Raw genomic sequence first — 27,647 nt, forward strand, 5'->3', positions numbered from 1 at the left:
CGAGCTATAATCTACTTAAATATTATCGTTTTAAAAACAAAAGCCAGAAAAATTCAGAAAATATTTTTTATTGCTCTTTTCTACACAAGTTTAAAAAAGCCAACTGTACAAAACAAAATGTAGGCTATGTGTAAAAATATTTTTCATTGATACTTAATAATACCAAATTATTATGTTACTACTGTTTTCTAAAACATAAGTTTTTCTTCTGCAGTCGAGAAAGGTAGATGTAGATACCTAGCTAAAGCAGTAGAGCAGTAATACCCCTAACGCCATCTGGTGGAGATTAGATGTATTAAAAAGAAAAAAACGTTCCGTTATCCGTAGCTAGAGACGCTTTGTATTTTTTTTTAAATTTGAAACAATTTGAAAATTATTTTAAGCTTAGAAATGGATTTTCATTATTAATAAAACATATAATATACATTCTTTGAAAATAATACTTTGTAAGAATATTTTATGACTATCATAGTTCTGAATTTCATCCTGTCCGTGCAACGGAACGTTTGTAACCTTATGTCAACGCAAACAAAAACTATGTCAAAATTAATTCTAAATTTTGTGTAAAAACAACAACAGTTCTCATAACAATTTTATGTGTACAAATCCATGTGCTCCCGTAATTTCGACGTGTAATAAAAATATTGCGTGATGGCTGAGAGGTGAGTGCCTTTGAGAATTTCCAAAATGGGTCCACTATTGTTCATGCTTAGATTGCCCTGGAATACCAGAAACTAGTTTGTAACTTAATATACGCAGTTTCTTTACTCATATATCCTTATAAACTCGTTTATTTTGGTAAATCTTAGTTGTTTTAAGCTCTAACAACCGCGGAATGTGATTAGCTTTGGTTTCATTTTCGGAATTGGTTCCGCATTGTAACAGGGCCGTACACAAATCTAATCTAGACAAGTTGGTAACATAATACAACAACATATAAGTGGTTTTGTCTGCATTTTTCCGCGTATCTTATTTTCCAAATTGACCATGCTTCAATTTACATAACTTTTCGGTCAGAAGGTTTCTTTCAGAGTGTAATGTTATAAAGAAGGTCAATGAATTTAAATTTTATTGTTATTGAGATTACAGTGCCGTAAGATATTATTGTATTGTTAGAAATGTTAATGTTGATGAGCCTTTGACTAATAAATATTATAATATTAGATCTTACTTAATTCATTGCTGGACTCTACAAAACAACCTAAGTACTTCATTACCCCAAATGAAAGAAATTGTCCATCTTGAACTCTACCATTATTATATTTTCTGCAGATTATTAGTTTACTGATTAGTTAAATAACCTTTAAATTAATTTCAACAAGTAACTTCCAGTAAATACATAATGCAATAGAAAACTCAATTTTACTTGAATTATTTCCTGATCTTTACGTAATCTTCATTTTCTTAAACGATTCCTGATGAGAACTGGCAAGATAACTTTCAGTACATTTGTTATTTTCTTCCTTCACAAGTACAATGTTGTAATAACAAATGTATCATGTTCTTTTTTATGCGTAACAAGGCAGGTATTTGACCGCAATCGCACGATTTTCAGGTCAGGAGAGGCGAGTCCCAGTGACGCTGCCACGTCTCCACAACATGAAGAGAGCCAATCGGGTAATTGGTGGGACAGCTGGCTGTCTTCGGCCAAAAACAAGGTATTTAAACTAAACTTCTAATCTAAGTTTTATGCAGGTTTATAAAAATGTAGAGAATTATCGAATTCAAATAATATCTAAGTAGGAATTGGATTCAATTGTGTGTATTGTTTAAGTAATACTACTTAAATCATTGGGACAATCTAAATAAATAGAATTTTGAAAGATTTAGTGATATAATAAGCAACAGAGGTATGTGATAGATACAATAAGTTGTGTAGTGTGTCTACCTGGCAATACTGGTTCATCAATGAAAGTCAGTGGTTTGAAATATGTAATGATTTCCAAGGAAATAAAAATGATACCTTTCCCAGTACAGCAGATTTATAATAACAAAGCATTCGGAGCCTGGGAAAATTCTCAAATTATATCTCAAAGATCATCAGAACTCTTACTTTTAAAACTATAACATCCATTCTACAATAGTTATAGTTTGATATAATTTAGGTAGATACGAGGGCGGCACTGAAAATTTCGGGAATCAAGGAAGTGAAACAACATTACTATTTAAAAATGTATTTATTGCTTTTTAAAGTATTCTCCGCGAAATTTGACACATTTTTCCATACACGAAACCAATCATTGAAGCAACCATTGCATTCGGAAGTTTGGGTCTCCAAAATGGCCGTTTTGTAGGCTTCCACAGCTTCTTCAGGTGATGAAAATCTCTGACCACGCAATTTATTCTTTATTTTCTTCACAGAGCGAATGCGGTATCCATCGGGAAAACAACTTTTTTACACCTAATTGTTCATGCAAGATTATTTGTATTTGACTCATGCCAATGTCTAAAGTTGCCTGAATTTCGCGGTATATCACATGTCGATCTTCTTCAATCAGCTTACGCACAGCATCAACGTTTTCTTAGGTGACTGCAGTTTTTGGACGACCTTGACGGGGATCATCACTGAGCTTGACACGTCCACGTTGAAATTCAGGAAACTAGCGATAAATTGTGGTTTTGGATGGGGCTTCATTACCAAATGCAGAAATCATCCGGTCAACACACTGTTTTTGTGTTAAACCACTTCAAAAGTCATAATAAATCATCGCTCTTGAATTTTCTCGAGTCAATTCCATTTTCTCAACGACTAAACAAGTTTGACAAGACCTTGTGATACGACCGAGAATCTTTTTTTAAATAAATAAATGGTATACGATTTTTAAAACCCTGGACTTTGCAATTAAATAGATTTTAATATGACTGGAACAGTGGAAATATTCCATTCCCGATACTTTTAGTGCAGCCCTCGTATAATAAATATATATTTCTATGCCTTCATCAGTCTTACTTCTTTACAAAAAGTATCAGTGTTAATTTTATTTTAATTAATTTCTTTTTTATTTTAGAGAACACATACTAATCTAATTTACTTTCTTCACTTTGAATAGTTATAATATTACTATATTTGCTGGCACAATAAAATAACACAATAAACAAATTGTATTTTAAATATACAAACTAAATTTATGCATTTTATATCCTTATCTTGTGACTTTCAAAGGACAGTCAAATTCAGGGTGAATAACCTTAGTTAATGTATATTAAAGAGACATTCTACTACATATTTTTCAAATAATTCGAAATCACAAAAGTTTTACGTAATTCTTCAAAAAGAACATACTGAAAATAATTTTTCAGCGCTGTTTACACAATACATTTACGTAAACTAAAACTAATTCACACCGACCAACTAATACTAGTGACAGTGACTTGAACTTTGGTGAAATGTCATCATTATAGTTTACAACACTTTGGCCTACTAAAACTTGGAATTGGATCGTATATCAATAAGGAATCTATTTACGAGGTCTTACGTAATAGACAAGTGTTTTTAATTCCTCGTGTACATAAATGTGTTATGCATATGTAAATATTTAAACAATTGTTTATGCTTAATACTGGGAAAATAAAGTAGGTGTACTAAATCCATCTTTCCATCAGCCAATCCTAAACTACAGGTTCTGCCATATTTTTCCATACGTGTCTTCCCCAACCGCATCCAATAAAGCCAATTTAGCCACCATCTTACTATCATCAGGCCACTGAGTTATACAGGGTGTTTGCTGTAAGGTGTCGAAAGGCAGGTGATAGATGAGGACCAGACCTATCGATTTCATCCCCATGTATGTTCTACGATTTTTCGTAGGTTAGAAATTATCGTTAATTTTGTCATTTTTTAAATTTTATGACCTAGTTTTTTATATTTTTTGGGTTGACTCAGATTTCTTTTTTTTTTGACAGAATCACTATTAATAGCAGATGTGTGAAAAAAGTATTCGCCTTTCTATCTTTGATGTAAGATACAAAATGTTCTATGTTATTGAATCTCTGTTTTGTGCACCAAATAAAATAAAAATTAGTATCATTATTATTTCTTATAGCTGGATGGTCATCTGTTTAACAGACAGATAATACTGTTTAACTTAATACTGTATGATGATAGCAATAATTTTACGAGGGCAAATTGGCATGCGTTCAAAAATTTGACCGGGGTCATGGCGTAGACTTCATGTCGCCTATAGCACGGTCTCGTCTCGTATCGATCTATGGTAATCCTACTAATATTGGAAACCATGAACACCAAGTTTGTTCCTGGGCTTAACGTTAAACTGTCATTGGAACCACAATGAAATAAAGCAGAAAAAAATAGGACCAGTCCGAACTGCTCCGGGCTTTATAAATTACTAGCTGTGTCCCCGATTTCGTACGCGAAAATTATTTGAATAATATTTCCCGTTTTTGCATTTTTCGTTACTACTCCGCCCTTATTGGCTGTAAGGTGATGTTAATAGCCTAATTTTTTTTTCTTTACATTTTTTTTAAATCGGACCAGTAGTTCCGGAGACAAACTCTTCAGCTTGATAAGATTAGTAAGTTAATATCAACACGAATTACTCATACCTTCTTGGAATGTGAACTCGATACTGGTGTAAATAGGGTACAAAGTTTGTTTTTCATGTTTCTTGTAAAAGATCACTGCTTTTATGAACTCTTTCCTACCTAGTAAGTACATGGCTCAGTTTTGATTCAGAAGTAGTAACTGGTACAGACGAGCAATAATAAACAATAACAATTTTAATCATTTTACATCTAGATTCTAGTAAAGTATAATATTAATATGCAATAGATAAGTAACGATAACTTACTCTAATTATACCAGCGCCATATGATTTAACAAAAGCTTAAATCGATAAATTTCCCAAACACGAAATCTTATCTAATCTAAACTCGAATTATCGATTTTAGTGCAAAATTAATGTGATCCATGAACTGTTGGTAACGTATATTTAATACAGTCCTCAGCAGTGGCGTAACTACAGGGTGGCAGAGTTGGCAAAATGCCATGGGCCCAAGCCGAGGGGGCCCCGGACCCAAGATTATTTTTTATAAAGAACTAGCTTTCCGCCCGCGGCCTCGCCCGCATGGAATTTTATCGCGCGCGTCCCTGTTTCAAAAACTGGGATAAAAACTATCCTATGTCCTTTCCCGGGACTCAAACTATCTCTATGCCAAATTTCATCAAAATCGGTTAAGTGGTTTAGGCGTGAAAGAGAGACAGACAGACAGAGTTAGTTTCGCATTTATATTATTAGTATAATAGCCCCGTTTACCCTTCGTACTAAGCTAAATATGCTTGTGTTATGATGAGTGGGTTCATCACAATAAGTAGACCAGCATTCCTCGGATCTCGAGTCGGCCAGTCCGACACCTTCACCGTTCGGCTTTGGTCTGTTCAAAATATTCATCCACTATATAAAAATAAGTCGGGTTTTCCTTCCTGACGCTATAACTCCAGCCAGAACGCACTAACCGATTTCCACGGTTTTGCATTCGTTGGAAAGGTCTCGGGCTCCGTGAGGTTTATAGCAAAAATTTAAAGGGGATAAAACGGGATCCACGCGTACGAAGTCACGGGCACAGCTAGTTCTTTATAAAGCTGCACAAATAAAAATACTTATTCAATATAAACAAGCTATACGTACTAACGCTAACCTAAATTTTTATCTTGACATGGCTATTATTGGTTGTTGCGATAAAAATACAGGCGTCTTATCATTGGTTTTATTAAAGCAATTGAAGTTCACACAAAGCAAAAATTTGTTTGCCTACGCTGATAATTTAATGTTTTGTAAACAGTACAATATCAAGGTTTTCTTTTAAAATGTCACATCAACTATCGATTCTTTAGCAGAGCTTGTAATATCACTATAAATACTTAAATAGGTACCCCTACACTTAATCACTATAGTCTTTTTCACCTAAGATGATCCGTATGACCATGAAGCTAAAGATAAAAATGGAGGCCAGACTTAGAATACCTACTTGAAGCACAACCTATGTATCACTATCTCGCTCTCTGTGGGCAGGCTCTCTCTTTCTAAGTAGGGTAACCTTTTATTTATTTTTCTCAGGACGACAAAGACTGATTTACGTTTAAACAGTGTGTCTTGATAAAGTGCACTTAATATGATTATGAAAAAAGGTTTTCGATGTTTTTGTTTTAAGATGAATTACAACATTAAAAAAGTGTAAAGGCATCGAAAACTGTGGATATTTGATAGAAAACAGATTTTAATTTGGCAGTTGACAGACGGATTTGGATATGGATTGATTACAGTAAACGGCCGTAGAAAACATTATGCAAAATTAGATAAGTAAGGTCCCACAGAAAGTCCCAGATATATCCTCAATATGGTCATACTACTTCAAAATGTCTTATAGAAACAAAAATTTTAAATTTGCTCAAAGTCAATGAAACTCAATGTAAAATCTTCTTTTTCTTGACATATGTAACATTTAATAATAAGTTTAAATACTGGTAAAACGTTTTAGGAAGTAATTACTGTGAAAATACAAAGAAATATGTTAACAATGATCCACTGTCAGAAATCACGAAATAAACACTTACGCGTGGAATTTTATATCACTTCCAGGACAACACGAACTACCGCAACCACGCACTATACAATTTTGCACCATTTCTTCAGACAAAACAATGATAAGGTCCCTTGAAAAATCTCAAACGAAATCAACTGCATAGTAAACAACCGCCATGATGGGCCGTATGACGTTTCGAGTTTGAAAGATTTAGAGATGTCACATAACTAAACCATAGCGATTTATCTATCGATTTTATTCGAAGAGTTAGTAAAACCTACTTTTAGAGAAATATTTTGTATAGGTGTTATTTAACAAAAAAAACATGTTTTTTAATTACAAATATTATTGTAACAATTTTTTATTGAAAATATTCAAATTTCATGGTTCGTGTTCAAAAAAACGATTCCTAGAAAGTATTGGTTCTGTTTCTTTAAATTAAAAACGATTAATTTATTTTCAATGCGTTTATTAAAGTCAATAAACGAAAAATATAGTTGATTTTTGTGATGTTTTTAATAACTAAGTATTTACTGCAATCGATTAATGAACCGCGGAAATAATCGATTTTATTATACAAGAAATACCCCAGCACTAAATCTATTCCGTTTCACACATTGCGTACATTAAATAAAACATATTTTTTATCGTATTTAATTAAAATATAATCAATAGACTCAGATTTTACTATATATTTCAAGACAAGTAGTTAATTTTTTTTATTATATTGCTAATAAAATACAAATATTTTTTCAAATATATTCTGCATAATAATATGTAGTATGCGTAATATGGATAACCTTGAAGTGTCATACGGATCATCTTACGTGAAAAAGACTATAACTACAAAAATACACAAAATTATAATAATCAGTTGACATACACATTTTGGTGTATTGTTGTTTCTACAACTCTTTTTCTTCACCTTCTTATTTTATTCTTCTATCTATAGGAAAGTCCTTTATTTTTTACAACTGGGATATAAAAATATACAAGTCCCAATGCAGTTTAATATTCAAACCCAGTCTTCCCAGTCTCTCAAAGGTACTTCGATGCGGCATGAGATGACGGCATGAAAAGTGCCTTAATACAAATAAAGTTTTTAAATAAACAACTTGAAAAAATCGAACTGCCTAAAGAGTATTTGATCCCATGTATTAGTTTTTAACTTTATGGTTGTTTCAGTCAGCAGAAGTGTACTCCATGGTGAAGAAAGACCTGGACGAAATAGGGAGCGCGGTCAAGAGTGAGGCCACCCACGTCTTCAGCACCACATCCAACGTCATAGGCAAGACCTTCAAGGTAAACAATGGCTGAAACTTATTATACTTATTAAAAAAAATATAATTCTTAAAAGCTTTGACGCAGGGCATAATGTCTTTCATCATCATCATTTTCAGCCACAGGACCCTGGGTCGGACCGTGAGTTTAGGGGCCCTGGGCTAATATTATTTAGGGGCCCACCTACTATACTCTTTCGCATTATCAGTCTATTTTTGACTTTGACTTGACTTACTGACTTACTTAGCTGGGGGCTCTTTGAATCCACGGGGCCCTGGGCTGAAGCCCAAAAAGCCAATGGATCCGGCACTGAGAACGTCCACTGCTGAACATAAGCCTCCCCTCATTAGGGGAAATCATTATTTCCACATCGCCCGGATTTGCATCCAGCGCCTTCCTGACCTTCCTTTATGAGGTCGTCGGTCCATCTTATTTCTTTGCTCGGACAATAAAATAGTCCTAGTGGTATGGACTAAACACCTTTAGAAACTATATCTACTTAATTTAAAAAATCGTCCTTATAAGCTTTGAAGCACGACATCTTCATCATAATTTCAGTCACAGGACGTCCACTGCTGAACATAGACCTCCACTAATGATTTCCACATCGCCCGGTTGGTAGTGGCCTTCCTGCTACTTTAAAGAGGTCATCCAGGTCCACCTTGTGTCTTTGCTCGGGCAATAAAATGGCACAAAAGGCATGGACTTCTCTTTAAAAGCGATAACTTACATAAAATAATTTTGACTTGTCTCCTTTTTCAGTTAGACGTACCAGAATCGCCAGCAAATGTTATGAAAAAGAGTTTTAGCAGTTTCATTGGTGAGTAGAACGTATTTTCTTACCAAATTTTTTACTGTTTAACGTTCGTTCGTTTCAGCCGAAAGACGTCCACTGCTGGACAAAGGCCTCCCCCAAGGATTTCCACAAAAACCGGTCTTGCGCCGCTCGCATCCAGGCGCCTAAGATTCTGCTATATTTATTTTTGAAAGTCCAATTAAGATTCATTTTATTATGAAACTTTAGCATATAAGTCACCATTAATTTGTTGGTCCAAAAATCCACGTCACCTAAAAAACACAAATCTTCACTTTAATTTTTCTTTGCACACAATAAGCTTGTACACTTTTGTTCGGCAACATATATATATGAGTATAATCGACTACCAACAAGAACAAAATAACTGAAGATTCGCACTGAAATAATTCATTCACTAATACTAGAATCCGCGTACAAATTGGCAAAAGCGTGTCAAGGTTTACTAAATATTCATGTATACTCTATTACTTTTAATTGTTCTCTAACATATCACTGTTGTTCGATCGCGAATATTAAAAAACTTAGGCATTGTCATTGGAAATAGAAACTTAAATCAAATAGCGCTTTCATTGGAAATAAGCTCTTAAGTCAAGCATGGTAAAGTCGAAGTGGTGCTGTGTTTGTTCAGGTCAAGTGAGCACAGTCCTGAATCCAGAGCCGGATGATGAGGATGACACGGAGGTCATACTGTCGTCTGGAGACACAACTATGCTGTCCACTTATAAGGTAAGCGATTCCGGTTGTTCACACTAGTCCGTTAAAGTATTTTCAATCATGTTTATATGTATTTTTAAGACATTAAGGCTGTGTCCACATAAAAACAATTTCATTTAACTGCTAAAACATCAGACTATGATGCCAAATTCTTTAATGTTGTCCGTCAGTGTTGCTGTAACAAACTTTTTCTACTCAAGGGTTCCGATATAATCACCCCATAGCAGTTTTAAAATAGATTTAAATAATATTTCAAATATTAAGATGTGAACATCAGTGCTTTACCATGGGTTTACGTAAAGTGTGCTCGCTAGCGACAGCGTAAAAAAATGACATTAAATGTATAATAGATTATACAGCGCCACTAGCGGCTACTTTCAAGAACTAAAATCTTCATAGATTTTTTTACTTACTCGCCAGCGAGCACACCTACCGTAAACTAATGGTGAGCACACAGGCCTCCCCGATATGTCTGGCCAGGATCACGAGTTTAAACCGAACCCATTTGCTACCAATTTTGAGAAAGTGCTTCATCATGATAATATCTGAAGAATTTTCGTAATTTTATTTCACCTTTTATGATACACCTCTGTACTATAATTCGCAAAAAAACATCCCCCGATTTGGAACACTACAACACTATCATTATTACCTTCTAGAAAGAGCTAGAAGTACTGCAGCGCGTGGACGTCATTTTCATAGTAGTACAGTCCCTACTCTCTCCTAATTTCCGTGCTCTACAGATCCTGATCAGTACATATCGAATGTTTCCTGGATAAAAAAGAGTTTTAATTAGTCCGTCAGTTAGCTTATAAAAAAATACTCGACACCTATTTTTCACTTTTTAACACTGATGAAAATGTAAAGAGATAAAGCGTGCCAAAGTTCTAAAGACCCGTGACGTCAGTGAGTGCGTAAAAGTGCTGCACTTTGTGACGTCACGCGGAACTTCAACGCACTATAACTTTGTAATTATTTGTTTGACTGACAATTAAAAATATACGTGTCCAATATTTTTTTTATTAAAATTGACGGACTAAAACCTTTTTTTTTAGGAAAGTAGCCTATTCACATTCTAAACGTTAATACACCATCTTCTAGAAAGAGCTAGAAGCACTGCAGCGCGTGGACGCCACGTTCATAGTCCCGGCATACAGCCCGGAATTCGAGGCGTGGCGGGGCAGCTTAGAGGGGGGCGAGGGCGAGGTCATCGCCCCCGCGGCCGCCGCGCGCCGCCTGGACTCCAGCCCGCTGCTCAAGGCGCAGTACCGCAAGCTGGTGCCTGATGCCGTCACACACGATGATTTTTGGGAGCGGTGAGTGCTTGACACTTGAAGTCTAGAATCTTCTATATACCACCAGCAGACTCTTACCTACCACCAACGGACTCCTGAAGACCTGGACATGGATACTTAAGACACTTCTGGACGCTCCCAGATAAAGAAGCTTGTGCCTGAAAACTTCTGGGAGCGGTGAGTGCTTGATTCGTGAAAGCTAGAGACTCCTACCTACCACCAGTAGACTCCTGAAGATCTAGACATGGATATTTATGACACTTTTAGGAGCGGTGCCTGATGTTACCAGATCCAGAAGCTGGTGCCTGATGCACGAAGACTTCTGGGAGCGGAGAGCAGTTTCTACCCCATTCTAACTAGTTTCTACCAGCAGCAGCAGCCAGAATTCTCTTGAAGACTATGAATATTGGATGAGTGTGACCATTCCTGTCCTCAAGACGCAGAAACTGGAGCCTTATCCAGTCACGCACGAAGACTTCTAGGAGCGATGAGTAGTTAGATGCGCCCTTCTATAGTCTGGTCTGTGAGCACGTAGAATTTTGTCCAATGACCCCAAGCCTCCCATCCTTATCGCTCGCGCGTAATTATGTTGCTGTCGCGTTCGCACACTCACTGCGGGTGCCCGTCGCTTGAGTCCAGCCCCTTGATCCCGGCGTGGCGGGGCAGCTTAGAGGGGGGCGAGGGCGAGGTCATCGCCCCCGCGGCCGCCGCGCGCCGCCTGGACTCCAGCCCGCTGCTCAAGGCGCAGTACCGCAAGCTGGTGCCTGATGCCGTCACGCACGATGACTTCTGGGAGCGGTGAGTGCTTGACTAGAATCTCCTATCTACCACCAGCAGGCTCCTACCCATCACCAAAATACTCCAGAAGACCTGGACATGGATACTTAAGACACTTCTGGATGCTCCCAGATACAGAAGCTTATGCGCAGTACCGCAAGCTGGTGCCCGACGCGGTCACGCATGACGACTTTTCAGTACATGGAGAGCGGTTCTAGCTAGGTTATCCACCACCACCAGTCTCTTGAAGACTATAGACATGGATGTCTGTGACCAGTCCTGTCCTCAAGGCTCATAAATACTCCTGAAGACCTGGACATGGATACATAAGCCACTTCTGGGAGCGGAGTCACGCACGAAAATTTCTGGGAGCGGAGAGCAGTTCCACCCCATTCTAGCTAAATTCTACCAGCAGCAGCAGCAGCAGCCAGGAGTCTCTTGAAGACTATCGATATTGGATGTATGTGACCAGTTCTATCCTCAAAGCGCAAAAAGGTCCTATCCTCAAAGCGTAAAAGCTGGTGCCTACTGCAGTCACCCACGAGGTCTTCTGGGAGCAGTGAGTAGTTAGATGCTCCCATTTAGGTACTTTATCCACCGTCAGCGGTCTCGTGAAGCCTTGAGTCCAGCCCCTTGTTCCCGGCGCGGCGGGGCAGCCTAGAGGGGGGCGAGGGCGAGGTCATCGCCCCCGCGGCCGCCGCGCGCCGCCTGGACTCCAGCCCGCTGCTCAAGGCGCAGTACCGCAAGCTGGTGCCTGATGCCGTCACGCACGACGACTTCTGGGAGCGGTGAGTAGATTAAACTAGGCTAGAGTCTCCAATCTACCAACAGCAGTCTCCTACCTTCCACCAGTAGACTCCTACCTACCACCAACGGACTCCTGAAGGCCTGGACATGGATACTTAAGACACTTCGGGACGCTCCCAGATAAAGAAGCTTGTGCCTGAAGACTTCTGGGAGTAGTCTGCTGAAGACATGGACATGGATACATAAGACACTTCTGGGAGCGATGCCTGATCCTGTCAGATCCAGAAGTTACACTCTGGATCTGAAAGCATCAGGCTCCGATTGCAGTCACGCTCGAAAACTTCTGTGGGAGCGGGGAGCAGTTCTACCCCATTCTAACTAGGTTCTACCAGCAGCAGCTGCCAGAATTCTCTTGAAGACTATGGTCTTTGAATGAGTGTGACCATTCCTGTCCTTAACTCGCAGAATCTATTGCAGTCGCTCATGAAGACTTCTGAGAGTTGTGAGTCGTTAGGTCGCTTATCCGCCACCAGCGGTCTCCTGAAGCCTTGAGTCCAGCCCCTTGTTCCCGGCGCGGCGGGGCAGCCTAGAGGGGGGCGAGGGCGAGGTCATCGCCCCCGCGGCCGCCGCGCGCCGCCTGGACTCCAGCCCGCTGCTCAAGGCGCAGTACCGCAAGCTGGTGCCTGATGCCGTCACACACGATGATTTTTGGGAGCGGTGAGTGCTTGACACTTGAAGTCTAGAGTCTTCTATCTATCACCAGCAGACTCCTGAAGACCTGGACATGGATACTTAAGACACTTCTGGACGCTCCCAGATAAAGAAGCTTGTGCCTGAAAACTTCTGGGAGCGGTGAGTGCTTGATTCGTGAAAGCTAGAGACTCCTACCTACCACCAGTAGACTCCTGAAGATCTAGACATGGATATTTATGACACTTTTAGGAGCGGTGCCTGATGTTACCAGATCCAGAAGCTGGTGCCTGATGCACGAAGACTTCTGGGAGCGGAGAGCAGTTTCTACTCCATTCTAACTAATTTCTACCAGCAGCAGCAGCCAGAATTCTCTTGAAGACTATGAATATTGGATGAGTGTGACCATTCCTGTCCTCAAGGCGCAGAAACTGGAGCCTTATCCAGTCACGCACGAAGACTTCTAGGAGCGATGAGTAGTTAGATGCGCCCTTCTATAGTCTGGTCTGCGAGCACGTAGAATTTTGTCCAATGACCCCAAGCTACCCATCCTTATCGCTCGCGCGTAATTATGTTGCTGTCGCGTTCGCACACTCACTGCGGGCGCCCGTCGCTTGAGTCCAGCCCCTTGTTCCCGGCGCGGCGGGGCAGCCTAGAGGGGGGCGAGGGCGAGGTCATCGCCCCCGCGGCCGCCGCGCGCCGCCTGGACTCCAGCCCGCTGCTCAAGGCGCAGTACCGCAAGCTGGTGCCTGATGCCGTCACACACGACGACTTCTGGGAGCGGTGAGTGCTTGACACTTGAAGTCTAGAATCTTCTATCTACCACCAGCAGACTCCTACCTACTACCAACGGACTCCTGAAGACCTGGACAAGACAAGACACTTCTGGACGCTCCCAGATAAATAAGCTTGTGCCTGAAGACTTCTGGGAGTACATAAGACACTTCTGGCAGCGATGCCTGATCCTGTCAGATCCAGAAGTTACACTCTGGATCTGAAAGCATCAGGCTCCGATTGCAGTCACGCTCGAAAACTTCTGGGAGCGGAGAGCAGTTCTACTCCATTCTAGCTAAATTCTACCAGCAGTAGCAGCAGCCAGCAATCTCTTGAAGACTAGACTTGAATGAGTGTAATCATTCCTGTTTTCAAGACGCAGAATCTATTGCAGTCACTCATGAAGACTTCTGAGAGCACTGAGTAGTTAGATGCTCCCATTTAGGTACATTATCCACTACCAGCGATCTCCTGAACCCTTGAGTCCAGTCCCTTGTTCCCGGCGCGGCGGGGCAGCTTAGAGGGGGGCGAGGGCGTGGTCATCGCCCCCGCGGCCGCCGCGCGCCGCCTGGACTCCAGCCCGCTGCTCAAGGCGCAGTACCGCAAGCTGGTGCCTGATGCCGTCACACATGACGACTTCTGGGAGCGGTGAGTGCTTGACTCGTAAAGGCTCTAGAGACTCCTATCTCCCACCAGCAGACTCTCGAAAACATGGATTCTTTAGACACTTCTGGACGCTCACAGATAAAGAAGCTTGTGCCTGAAGACTTCTGGGAGTAGTCTTCTGAAGACATGGACATGGATACATAAGACACTTCTGGGAGCGATGCCTGATCCTGTCAGATCCAGAAGTTAAACTCTGGATCTGAAAGCATCAGGCTCCGATTGCAGTCACGCTCGAAAACTTCTGAGAGCGGAGAGCAGTTCCACCCCATTCTAACTAGGTTCTACCAGCAGCAGCAGCCAGAATTCTCTTGAAGACTATGGATATGTATGACCAGTTCGGTCCTCAAGGCGCAGAAACTGGTGCCTTATGCAGTCGCTCATGAATACTTCTGGGAGCAGTGAGTACTTAGATGCGTCTTTCTAAGTAGGTTATCCATCACCAGCAGTCTCTTGAAGACTATGAACGTGGTTTGTAAGATTAGCTCCTGATTACTTGATGCAGTCACTCATGAAGACTTCTGAGAGCTGTGAGTAGTTAGGTCGCCTTTCTAGGTACGTTATCCACCACCAGCGATCTCCTAAAGCCTTGAGCCCAGCCCCTTGTTCCCGGCGCGGCGGGGCAGCCCTGAGGGGGGCGAGGGCGAGGTCATCGCCCCCGCGGCCGCCGCGCGCCGCCTGGACTCCAGCCCGCTGCTCAAGGCGCAGTACCGCAAGCTGGTGCCTGACGCGGTCACACACGACGACTTCTGGGAGCGGTGAGTAGATTAAACTAGGCTAGAGTCTCCTATCTACCAACAACAGTCTTCTACTTACCACCAGTAGTCTTCTAGAAGACATGGACTTATGACATTTCCGGGAGTAGTGTCCTATACTGTCAAATCCAGGAATCCATGCAGTCACGCAGGAAGACTTCTGGGAGCAGAGAGCAGTTCTTCAGGAGAGTAGATAGATAGAGAGTGATATGTGCCCCATTTCTAGCTAGGTTATCTACCATCAGCAATCTTCTGGGGACTATTGAGGCCAACCTGGTGCCTGGTATAGTAATCTGATGCTGGTGCTTGATGCGTGACTACGCACAAGGACTTCTGGGAGCGGCGAGACTTTGACCCGTGAAGTCTAGGGTCTTCTATCTACCAGCAGCAGTCTCCTAAAAACTATGGATATGCTTATTATGATGATTAGCTCCTGATTACCTGATGCAGTCACGCACGAAGACTTCTGGAAGCGATGAGTTGTTAGATACACCCTTCTAGCTAGGTTCTACCAGCAGCCTGCACTCTTGAAGACTATAGACATGGATGTCTGTGAATAGTCCTGTCCTCAAGGCTCATAAATACTCCTGAAGACCTGGACATGGATACTTATGACACTTCTGGGAGTAGTTATTGATGCTGCCTGATTTAGAATCTGGTGCCTAATACACGCGCGATGATTTTTGGGAGCAATAAGTTCGTTATACAGGGTGAAATTGCAAAGTGTTACCAATTTTTTTGAATAAGGTTAACCTGTTATTCAAAGTTGTCTTATTTGTTCTTATCTGAATTTTCTCCCAATTTCCTTCTCAAACTCAAAAGATTGGTAGAATAATGATAACAAACCAATCAATTCAATGTATCTTCTCAACCAGGTACCTATTCCGGGTGGCGTTGCTGCAAGACCGATTGGCAGCAGCCTCGCGCAAGCAGCCGGTTGAAACGCCCACCACTGACCCGGTGCTCGCACATCTGCCGCTGCAGACTGTAGTCGCGCCAATAGAACAGTGAGTATACAGGGATATAGCACCGTGTATACAGGGTTACAGCGACGTGTATACAAGGCTACAGCTATAAACATAAAGTGCAAAGATTAGTAAGAACTAGAGCAATAATGGAAACGCCTACAGCTGACCCGGTGCTCGCACATCTGCCGCTGCAGACTATAGTCGCGCCAATAGAACAGTGAGTATACACGGATACAGCAACGTGTATACAGGGCTACAGCAACGTGTATACAAGGCTACAGCTATTAAACAAAGTGCAATTAGCGCTACGGCATAGAGTAGTAAGGACTACAGCAGTAATGGAAACGCCTAAAGCTGACCCGGTGCGCGCACATCTGCCGCTGCAGACTGTAGTCGCGCCTATAGAACAGTGAGTTTAAACGACAACTTATACATATACAGGGTTACAGTACAGCGTAAGCGACAGCGATTTGCGCTTGTTCCTAACGAGTCACACCCAAACTAAAGTCCGGTCGCCGAGCAGTTATAATTTCGACCAATGATCCCAAGTTACCTATAAATATATCCTTGAAAATTTTACACTGCGCTTCTAGTCCCAAACTAAGCAAAGCTTGTACTATGGGTACAGACAACGGATATAAACATACTTAAATACTTTTTTTTGTAAATACATACTTATTATACATAAAAAACACCCAGTCCAGTACAAACAAATATGTTCATGCACACAAATGTTTGTACTGTGCGGGAATCGAACCCGCTACCTCCGGAATAGCAGTCCGTTTCGAACCACTACACCAAACGGCCGACAAACCTATGCTTATCACTCGCACGTAATTATATTGCTGACATTGCTGTCGTGACTGTGCGACGGGCTGCCGCAGTGAGTGTGCGAGCGCGACAGCAATATAATTACACGCGAATCTCAAATATATTTTGCCACTTTTTCCTTCGATAAAAATAGCTCTAGTTTCACCTATTTTGACATGTGCACTTTATCAAGACTCGCACTATATACAGGGCTACAGCAACGGGCATACAGGGCCATTATAATATGGCAACTTTATTTATTTATTTATTTAGGTACAGCAACAGAATACAAATTATTTTTTACAAATATTTTACAATTATTTAAATTTTAAAAATATATAAATACAAATATTTATGTGGACGAATAAATTATTGCCATCCAAATATTTGTCACAAAGTAATGATAATCTATTAATTTTAAATATTTGCCTATGTTTAATTCCAGAAACTTTAAAAAGCTTTAAATATCCCACAGGAGCCCTAAGAAAGTGCTGTCGGGCATAGAAGCGGAGACGCCGTTCGAAACACCTGACATTGACAACGTTACCTGGGAGGATGGTGAGTGTATAATAGGTATACAATTTATATCATCATCATCAGGTGATTTAGTTCATTGCAAAAACATGTACAGCTTCAAATATACTGGTCATCACAAAAATCGGCCTACCTACATTTTACAGGAAAACTCGTTTCTACTGACACAATCATGGTATCCCAACAATATTGATGTTATTTGAAAGCCCAATAAATATCCTTAAAGAAAAACACATTTAATTTCTTAATAAACGATTAACAACGATTAACATAAACAATAAATGTGACTTGAAAAAAGTTCCTCACTTTGGGCTCACCTCTGGGATCAATTAGACCAATTTTTATGGTTATAAAACCAAATAATGATCACACGTGTCCACTTTAACAGATAGATAGCGATTAATCCCAACTTAACAGTTTTATAGCCATAAAAGTTGGCTCAAGCGTAATAGCCTATTTTTTTAAGAAGTGTCTCTGGAACCTTCTAAAGACACATTTTTGGGGTAAAAACCTTTCCTTTAATGAAATGACGTTTAGAACTAGGCTTTTAAATGGTGCCAATATTTGTGGGAAGTGGGGATGCATACGTTTGAAAGTGCTTGTTGCGGGAGGTGCGATTTATTTGATGTTGAGTGTAGTTTATATCATCATTATCATTATCAGGTCATTTCGTCCATTGCAAAAACATGTACAGTCAGCGTCAAATAGTTCGTGACACACAAAGTAGCCAAAAATTTGACAACCCTTATTCCAATAAGAATTTTCGCTATTGAAAAATCCGCCAGATGGCAATACGTAGACGCGAGGTCCAAATGCTGCATGATTGGTTATTTTTGACATGACATTGACAGATATGTCAAAATCCACCAATCACGCAGCAGTCAGACCCCACATCCACGTCCCGCCATCTAGCGGATTTTTCATTCGCGAAAACCCTCATTGTTATCATCATCATCATCACAGGTCATAGTTGTTGCAATTCACGAAGGCGAGTGAGCTTTACATGTGTGGTGGCTCGCTACTGTTCGTTTTTTAAAAATTTTGATTGACATTACACTGTCGTTTTTTTTTTTTTTTTATGCATAACAAGGCAGGTATTTGACCACAATCGCACCTGATGTTAAGTGGGATGCGGTCTAGGATGGTACATATCTGCCCTGTAAGTGCCTATTCACTCTCGCCTTGAAAAGGCCCGGATTATAGTTTTCGGGAAAGACAGCAGCAGGCAACGAATTCCAGTCCCTAGCTGTTCGCATTATAAAAGAGTCATCGAAACGCTTAGTGCGAGCTGGTGGAATGTCAACAATATAGGGATGGTACGCTAACCTGCGTCTGGTTCCCCGATGATGGAAGGGGGCTGGTGGAATTAATTCATGTAATTCTTTCGCACATTCTCCGAAGTGTAGCCTGTAGAAAACCGATAGGGATGCTACCTTACGGCGTTATGTGCATGTACCCACACAAGTAAAGCTCACTCGCCTTCGTGAGTTGCAAGAACTATAGTCCATTGCAAAAACATGTACAGTTGGTATAGTCAGCGTCAAATAGTTCGTGACACCCAAAGTGGCCAAAAAGTTGACAACACAACCTTATTCCAATTGTAACAAATACGTATTGCGAACTTTTTGGCTACTTTGGGTGTCATGAATTATTTGACGCTGACTGTACCTCTCTTATTTATCGATAACTGTCGATTGGTTGAGACTAAGGCTGAGTTGCGCCACCTAACTGAACTGACCGTAACTATAACGATAACCGGTGCTTTTTGTTTGGAGTTTGACACATTTTTGACGCTTATCAAAGTTAAAGTAAAATGGTGCAACCCACCCTTAGTTTGACAAGTTTGTGACATCACTTCCATGAGTCCCAATAGATCAAAGTGTGACCACGTTTAAAACCACGCCCTTATTTTCCAGAAGACTTCGCAAACGACGTGGAACTGACCGAAGAACAACAGACTCTGCTGCTAGAAGAATACGAGAAAGAGATAACCTCGAAGAAAGTGACAAAAAAGCCGGCCCGTGACGCCACCAACAACAACGCAGACGGAAACGACGCACAAACCACAGACAAAATTAACAAGACCACAGACAAAAATAAAAACATAGACAAGAAAAATGGCCGCTCACCGAAAAAGGTTAAGGCTGACGACTGCGGGAATTTAGTTGAAGATTATTTTGGGGACAAGGAAGTGAAAGACGATGCGAGCGCTAATTCTGACGAAAGTTGGGAGAAGGAGTTTGAACTCGAAGACGTAGAGCAGAAAGCCTAAATTGGCTCGCATCCGGCCATACATTCGGCAGATTCACCACTTAATATAATTTACTAGACGGCGTATGACATTGCTCCCGTTGAAATTAGACTTGCCCGTTTTCACCATCAATCCCTAATTTTTAAGTGACTCCTATAGTAACACATAACATTTTGACATTGCAAAATGGCAGCTAAAACAACTGCAAAATGCCACAGTGTTTGAAGCTGTAAGCTTGATATGCCTTCGTCCGTACATAATACAAGTCGACAAGGGTTTCCTTGTATATTCACATACATGTATGAAATAATAATTATGTATGTGTTTACATACATATTATTTTAAAGTACCTTTTATCGGCCGATAGTTTAACCCGGCTGTTGTATGAACATGTATGAAAGTGCGCACATTACACCGATTTCATATCGGCATATTTTATTTCTCATACAAATTAGAAGCCGGCCAAACTATCGGTCGATATTAAAGGACGAAGCACACTTATCAACCCTCAAACGGATCGTAACCGTATCAACTCGAGGTAATATTCTGAATGAAACTCCGTACACGCACACTTATCCGTACGGTAACGTAAACGCCTTGCGGTTGACAGCGCGCGTAAGGCGGTACGAGGTGGAATTGTGTAAAGCAATCGTAATCATTTGACAGTTCATAACGTACGATTATTCTGTCAAACGCTTTGTTTAACTGACTTTATCGTACGTTATGAACTGCCAAATGATTACGATTGCTTTACAAAATTCCATCTACGGTGTTAACCCTGTACGAGTTGATAAGTCTGCTATGACATTTATACTGGGCCGCTAGTAAACCAAACAATGTCAACCAGTGGTGTAATCTGCCCTTAAAGTATTAATGTGTAATCGAATTATTGTTGAGTCGCTCACGGAATGTGTAACTTTAGCAATTGTCATGGAATACTATAACGCATAATGTTATTCTATAACGCATCACACGTCCAAAAAATTTGACATTTTGCTGTCAATATTTTACCAAAATGTAAACTGGGAGAGTCCATCTGAGCTAGGATACGCGCCGTGATATAATCTTATCGATGTCTTAGACGACAAATGTACGGGCTTATCGCGTATCGATAAAAGTTTATCGTAGCGCGCATCCTAGGCTTACGTCTTCATTAATGTTGCGGCAGAGATCGTCAACATATATGGAAAGACAACCTATAGATTTGAACCGTTTGTCTGGTGGACACGGAATGTTGCCGTCATATTTTGTACTTTATGCAGATGGAATAGGGTTCAAAACTAAATTTATTTTAAAGGACTGACACGTCGATTGGCACTACGTTGACACTATTATAACAAGTCACAAACGACCTGCCCAAAGCGAAAGATATTTCTTTAAAGCTTCTTTTATATGTATTTGTGACGAAAACCTAATTTTCAAGCATTTACCTGCATGTTGCCGATCCCTGGCTAGACTGGTGGCTCCAATAAATAAGATACCTTAGTACCCGTTGGTAAAGCCTATAATCGCGTACTCGGTAGATTTTTCATAGTAATAAAGGATGACTGAAGATAATATGAAACGTTAAAGTTATGTATCGATAGATTAATAAGATGCACTTAAGTTCATTTAGCGTCATTCATAATTTACCCTTTATGGCGCATTTTTGCAGGAAAACGCAGTTCGCTCTTTGCCTCATGCAGTGGCTGAATTTTAAGCTTTATTCATATGAGATAAGGTTGAAATTCTTTAATAAAAATTTCCAGAACCGTAACGGATTGTTATTACATACTTCGGACACTACTTCAGTACGTAAATATTATAAAATCACTCAAATTACCACTACTACTCTGCTTAATTATAGTCTGGTCTGCGAGCACGTAGAATTTTGTTCAATGACCCCAAGCTACCCATCCTTATCGCTCGCGCGTAATTATGTTGCTCTCGCGCTCACACACTCACTGCGGCCGTCAGTCGCGCAGTCGCGACAGCAATATAATTACGCGCGAGCGATAAGGATGGGTAGCTTTGGGTCATTGGACAAAATTCTATGTGCTCAAAGACCGGGCTTTAGTACTACTAGTAGTAACTAAATTAAGCAAATCCTTTATATTTCAACCTTATTACCATGCTTGAAGGTTTTTTTATATAGAAATTCTGCTTACTTTCACATTGACATTCTACTACATTAGCAGAAGTATTTTATATCAATAAATTATTATAATTGTCCAACATTGAACCGTCCCAGCCATGTTGTCAGGAGGGCGCTACTATCAATACTGAATTAGTTCCAATTTCTGCCACGTTGGACAATCATACAATTATGGCATTTACAGGAGGGCGCTACTATGCAATACTGGGTTATTAGTTCCGATTTTTGCCACTTGACGTTTCAGAATCGTTTGACTATACATTACTGCGTTTTCCTGTCAAAATATGACTCCTCTTGCATTTACATTAGTGACTAAATTAATTTGTTGGTTAGGTCTGTTGCACTCCATGATTGTGTTCAGTAACCATTCCAGGATTCATAGTAAAAAGGTATTTGACCACAACCATTCTCCCTTAGAATGTAAAGGCGCGGACCCGTTATTGCATTGTGACGTCACACTTTCACAGTCTCAGTCAGTCAATGGCTGCGTTCAGCCGAAAATAGCGCTTGTTAGAAATTGTTAGCAAAATGGCGATCTCCATGGCAACCGCCAAAACTTTAGCATGTTTTCGGCTAGAACACGTTTGCTAAACTTCAAAAGTGACGTTTTCCCATACATTTTTTGACAGTGACTGCACTTACCGCTAAAAGGACGCCCTTTTACTAGCTAGCGCTATTTTCCGCCAAACGCCCCCAATCTCAAGTTTGAGACCAAAATTATGATTTTATATCCGTCGACGTGAAATTGTGAACTCCGTCAGGATTTAATATACAACGTAACTAGTTAGCGTCACTGTTCACGGACTTTTATAAAGAGAAAAAGAGGGACATACTGTCACGGTGACAAGTCTTTCGTCCAATGACCCCAAGCTACCCATCCTTATCGCTCGCGCGTAATTATATTTTCGCGTGCGCTCGCACACTCACTGCGGCCGCCCGTCGCACAGTCGTGACAGCAATATAATTACGCGCGAGCGACAAGGATGGGTAGCTTGAGGTCATTGGAGGAAGTTCTGTGTGCTCGGCGACCGGACTTTACATAGTACGCTATGCCGCTGTGGACAGTGATGCTTACTTATTTATTTTTCTGCGGCAAAAAAAAGAAAAAGCTAACTTAACAAATTTTAATGCCATTTTTTCAATAAAATTTGAATATTACCTATACGTAGTCGACAGCATTGACCGTAAATTGTAAGGTAACATGTAATGTGTGATATTTCATAGTTATTTTTCGATATGCTTAGTGTGTAAGTAGAAATAGTTGATAACAGCTTTTATATGGGAAGTCTTCGGTCACAATATATTTTTATCCACAGTTTTGGCCCCAGAACACTAACGACAAATTGTGCAATATGTGTGCCCTTCATAATTATTACCTTTAATTATTTTTATTTCGAGTTAAGTTAATGCACTCGCTACAAACGTATTGAGTATATACAACTTACATTTCGTTATGTTTGTGTAAATTATGATTATTATAAATATGAATAAAGTTATTAAAAATTGAAGTGAAGTTTGTTTCTAAAATGATGATCACAAGGGATTAGTAGGTATTCGTCACTGCCTGAATTTTTGAAGGGTGCGTAGTCGCCTTTACGCTTGTAAGTTGCTTCCGTAAGACTAGGCTCAGATCACCGATTTTTAGTTGGCCGATAGTTGTGCCCGATTTTAATTTGTATGAATAATCGGTCAAATCGAATCGGCGTAGTGTGCGCACTCCCATACATGCTCATACTGATCAACTGCCCGACTAAACTATCGGCCGCCGAAAAATCAACGGTGTGCGCCTACATTTAAATTTAGAAAGAAATAAACTAAAGCCTATTTCGTACTAGTCGAATGAGTAACTAAACTCGCATTTAGTAACTAAACTACTCGCTACTAACCAAAACACCGTTCACACTGTGGTTGAGTACAGTTTACAAGTAATTAGTCCTCGTTTCGCAAAGAATTAGTACCATTCGATAAAAGAAAGAACTGAAATTAATAGCTGGAACTGAAGCCCACTGTACACAAAAACAAGACATCCGTTGTAATTTATAAATAAACTAGCTGACCCGGCGAACTTTGTTCCGCCTTAATGGCAATAAATAAGCAGACTTTTTTTTTAATTTCGTACGGGATAAAAAGTATCCTATGTCCTTCTCCTGGCTCTAAACTACCTCCCTGGCAATTTTCAGCTAAATCGGTTCAGCCGTTCTTGAGTTATAAGCGAAGTAACTAACACGACTTTCTTTTATATATATAGATAAATAATACTTACACAAAAACTAAGAATTTGATAAACGTCCGTTCTTATTTGTAAACTATTATAATAAATTCCATTTTCAACCGACTTCAAAAAAGGAGGAGGTTCTCAATTCGACCCGTATGTTTTTTTTTTTTTCTATGTTTGTTACGCGATAACTCCGCCAATTATGAACCGATTTGAACAAATCTTTTTTCGGCGTATAGGTAATAGCTCAAGGGTGGTCCCATTTAAATTTAATAATATAAAAAACAACCCCCAAGGGTGGAAAATCGGGGATGAACTTTTTTATACGCAATATCTCCGCCGATTATAAACCAATTTGAACGATTATTTTTTTGTTGAATAGGTATTATCAAAAGGGTGGTTTCATGCGAATTTGAAGAAAATATTTCTCCCCCAAGGGTGGAAAATTGGGGATGAACTTTTTTATACGCAATATCTTCGCCGATTATGCACCAATTTATTTTGTAGGGAATATTATTTTACACTAGACATGAAGAATATGGTCTCAATGTACTGCCTACCTTCAGTGGTAACATCAAGGTAATAATTAGTTAACTAAAATGCAAGAAATAAGTAAAATTTTATAAAAAAAAATAAAACCGACTCCAAAAAACCTACACTAAAACGTAGAAAAATAATTACTAATTACCTACTTATTTATTAGGACGAATTATTAATATTTATGTAGGTATACCATGATTGATACTTCTGGAGTCGGTGCCAAGATTATGAAACATGTAAAGTTTGCCTGCACCGACTCCAAAAGTATCAATCATGGTATACCTACATAAATATTAATAATTCGTCCTAATAAATAAGTAGGTAATTAGTAATTATTTTTCTACTTTTTAGTGTAGGTTTTTTGGAGTCGGTTTTTTTGTTTAAGATTTCGGATTCAACAGTTCGACTTCAGAAGTGGTAATAAGAACACATCGGAAGATACATATGTACTACACGTGACAAAAATGTAAGTACGTAGGTATAATTAGCTGGTTATACAGGGTGGAAACGACAAGTGATATCTCTTGATTGTTTCTAAACTACACACATCAACATGGTCTAGGGATATTTAAATTGAACCTTAATAACTAAAATTCTATTACTGACTTAGGACAGTATTCCACAATAGGATGTTTTGAATAATATGCAGAACCGCTGCAGATGTGTCAGGAGAGTCCACGGTTCCACGGATTATTAATTTTAAGTTTTCAACAATTTTTATAAAAAAAATGTTGTTTAGTTTAGGTTTAGATGTTTCAAAAATAAAGTTAAGATTGAAATTTTGTCTGAGTTTTTCCTCTTCTTGTAAGTTTTTTTTTTTAATTTAACTTTATCTAAAAGTTTATTATCAGATTAGATAGGATATTAAACAGCGTTTATTTTAATGTGTAGATGTCTTAACAAAAAGTTAATAGAATTTTAGTTATTTAGGTTCAATTGAAATATCCCTAGACCATGTTGATGTGTATATTTCCCGACTCGACACTTTGTGTCAGAATCAGAATTTGTATTTGCGTAAAACATGGTATTTGGTATTACAACTTAAAGATTTTACAGATTTTAGTAGTGCACGTCATGTTTCACCATTACAAATAGCATGAAAAATTACATTTCAAGTATTTAATATTATATTACAGCAAATTTAATTGAATTTTACATAAATGTTAGGATTTATGTCGATAAAATCTTTAATGTCATATTATTATGTATAGTGTAATACAACTCGTGTACCTACCTATCTGTTACGGTAAATGTGATAAATGGTTATTATTAATAATATGTAGGTATGTATAAAACGAAATAGGCGGCTTAGGGGTAACCTATTTGACACTTTAAATCAAAACAGTATGTTTTGGGCATCATGGCAAAGTAACATTCCAAACTCATTATGCCAAATTATATTAATATATCATATCAAAATGTGTGGCTGTACGTGACGAGCGCTGTACATGAGCCGGTGTTCTTTAAATAATCACTAATAAGTAAATGTGATGTGATATGTGATACTTTTACCTGGACTGTCGGTAATTATTAATAATTTATCACATTTACCGTATCATAACTATCCATCCATACCAGTTATTTTATTAACTTTTTCGTTGTCTTCAGGAACGAACTGCACATTGTTCTGCTGCTTGCCTCCTGGTACGTGTCGGAAGTAGCCGTATTAACAAGGCAATTCAGATGGGTGGACCGTGCCGACCAAAATGGACAACCCATAGATATGGATATATTTTACGACAGAGTTGTTTTAATAATATGTCCTACTCGTAAAATAGACCCAGGAAACCAGTATCACGAAAATCGCTACACTCAGGGCGTGTTTATAACTAAACAACACGTTTTGACATCATATAACCCATACAGACAAGAATTAACCAAATACGAGTACTTTACGTTTTTAAATGATTTACGGGTACGCGCTTTACATAGGCGTAAACGGGTGACACAAGCTGAAGTCTATTATCACACTTTAGATTTTCCCATAGACTGGTTTCATCAAATCATACCGATGCCTAACGCCACATCACCCAGCGAACTGTGGCATGGATTGCAAAAACGATTCAGCCCACTACACGATTTGATGATTTTAAAAAGAAAAGGAGGGTCAGTGTCATTCTTGAACCCCACTCCAGGCCGTTACACATTCAGACAGTACGGGGTGGGCTATCGGGCCAGCTACCGAGTAGCCGGGCCCATGCTGACGGCCATAGCGTTTGAGGAAGATTTATTGGATCAACCGTTGATGCTCACTTATTTACATAAAAAACCAGATTTGCACAAAACTCACACCCACACGAGGTCAAAGGCATTTTATGAGGACGAAAATGTGATTGAAGATTGCGAAGAGTACATGCCCCGGTACTGGGGCTACTTCATTTGTATCAGAAACGTTGACAATTCCAAACGTCTGAGATCAGGCGCACTTTTATTTTACAACAACACGTTGTATGGAGTCAGCAGCTTAGTTCTGAAGAAAGGCAACGACAGTATACTGGTCTTCACTGATGTAAGGCCTTATAGCGACTTAATATTAGATATCTGCAAAAGTCCTCACTTCCGTCCTTATTAATGACTTCGTCGTTTAATCATTCAAGTGTAGACGACGGATCGAATTGTAATAAATGAGTAAAAAAAGTTATGTTAAGTGTGTTTTATTGATCATTCTCTTGAGGGTAGTTTGAGGGGAGGCGGTGCGCTCTTATGCGGGTAGTGCACGCCGCCGCCGCGCTCGAGTGTGGTCGGGGCGTCATCGGAGCGCGGTTGTGGTCGAGTCTAGTACAAGGAAAAAAATATTTTTAATAGACTACAAATATTTATGAGCCCATTACTTACCATACCATAGAAAAGAATACTGTCCATCCATGCTTCCATAGTAGGTACTTACAGGGTGGCCCAGAAGAAAATTAACTTTTAAAGTTTTGGAAAACTTTAATTTTTGAGAGCGCCATACTGGCATGCTGAAAAGCTTTTTGATTTCAAAGTGGCAAGATTCGCAAGGCTATAACAGGAGCACTTGGTTTCATGATGATGGGGCTACGTGTCACACTTCAAATGACAGCATTTAGATGGTAAGAGACATGTTCCCACAAAAAAATAATTTCAGACAGGGGTATCTCCTGGCCACCAGAAAGCCCTAATC

At 39.6% G+C, this 27,647-nt stretch overlaps 2 protein-coding genes across 4 annotated transcripts; both read left to right on the forward strand.

Annotated features, from left to right (window-relative positions):
* The first annotated feature begins 504 nt into the window (after positions 1–504).
* LOC114349810 (BSD domain-containing protein 1) lies at positions 505–21,226 on the forward strand. Of its 3 annotated transcripts, none has more exons than XM_028300368.1 (10): positions 505–662; positions 1,556–1,658; positions 7,726–7,842; positions 8,584–8,641; positions 9,267–9,364; positions 10,454–10,558; positions 11,336–11,445; positions 15,929–16,060; positions 17,307–17,389; positions 19,282–21,226. In XM_028300368.1, the coding sequence occupies exons 1-10, from the start codon at positions 652–654 to the stop codon at positions 19,635–19,637; spliced, it is 1,173 nt and encodes a 390-aa protein (XP_028156169.1). In that variant the 5' UTR covers positions 505–651; the 3' UTR covers positions 19,638–21,226. The 3 variants fall into 3 exon arrangements, with proteins under 3 accessions (XP_028156169.1, XP_028156160.1, XP_028156178.1); XM_028300359.1 differs by having other exon boundaries at positions 10,454–10,543; positions 11,321–11,445; XM_028300377.1 differs by having other exon boundaries at positions 10,454–10,543; positions 11,321–11,445; positions 19,285–21,226.
* A 3,680-nt stretch (positions 21,227–24,906) lies between these two features.
* Positions 24,907–27,077, forward strand: LOC114349736 (uncharacterized). The gene is made up of 2 exons (XM_028300217.1): positions 24,907–24,971; positions 26,114–27,077. Coding segments are annotated over exons 1-2 (966 nt in total). The 5' UTR covers positions 24,907–24,969.
* Positions 27,078–27,647: the final 570 nt, after the last annotated feature.

Source organism: Ostrinia furnacalis, unplaced genomic scaffold (genome assembly GCF_004193835.3).
Source record: "Ostrinia furnacalis isolate ACB-3 unplaced genomic scaffold, ASM419383v2 OfSCF0070, whole genome shotgun sequence".
Classification (NCBI taxonomy): Eukaryota; Metazoa; Arthropoda; class Insecta; order Lepidoptera; family Crambidae; genus Ostrinia; species Ostrinia furnacalis.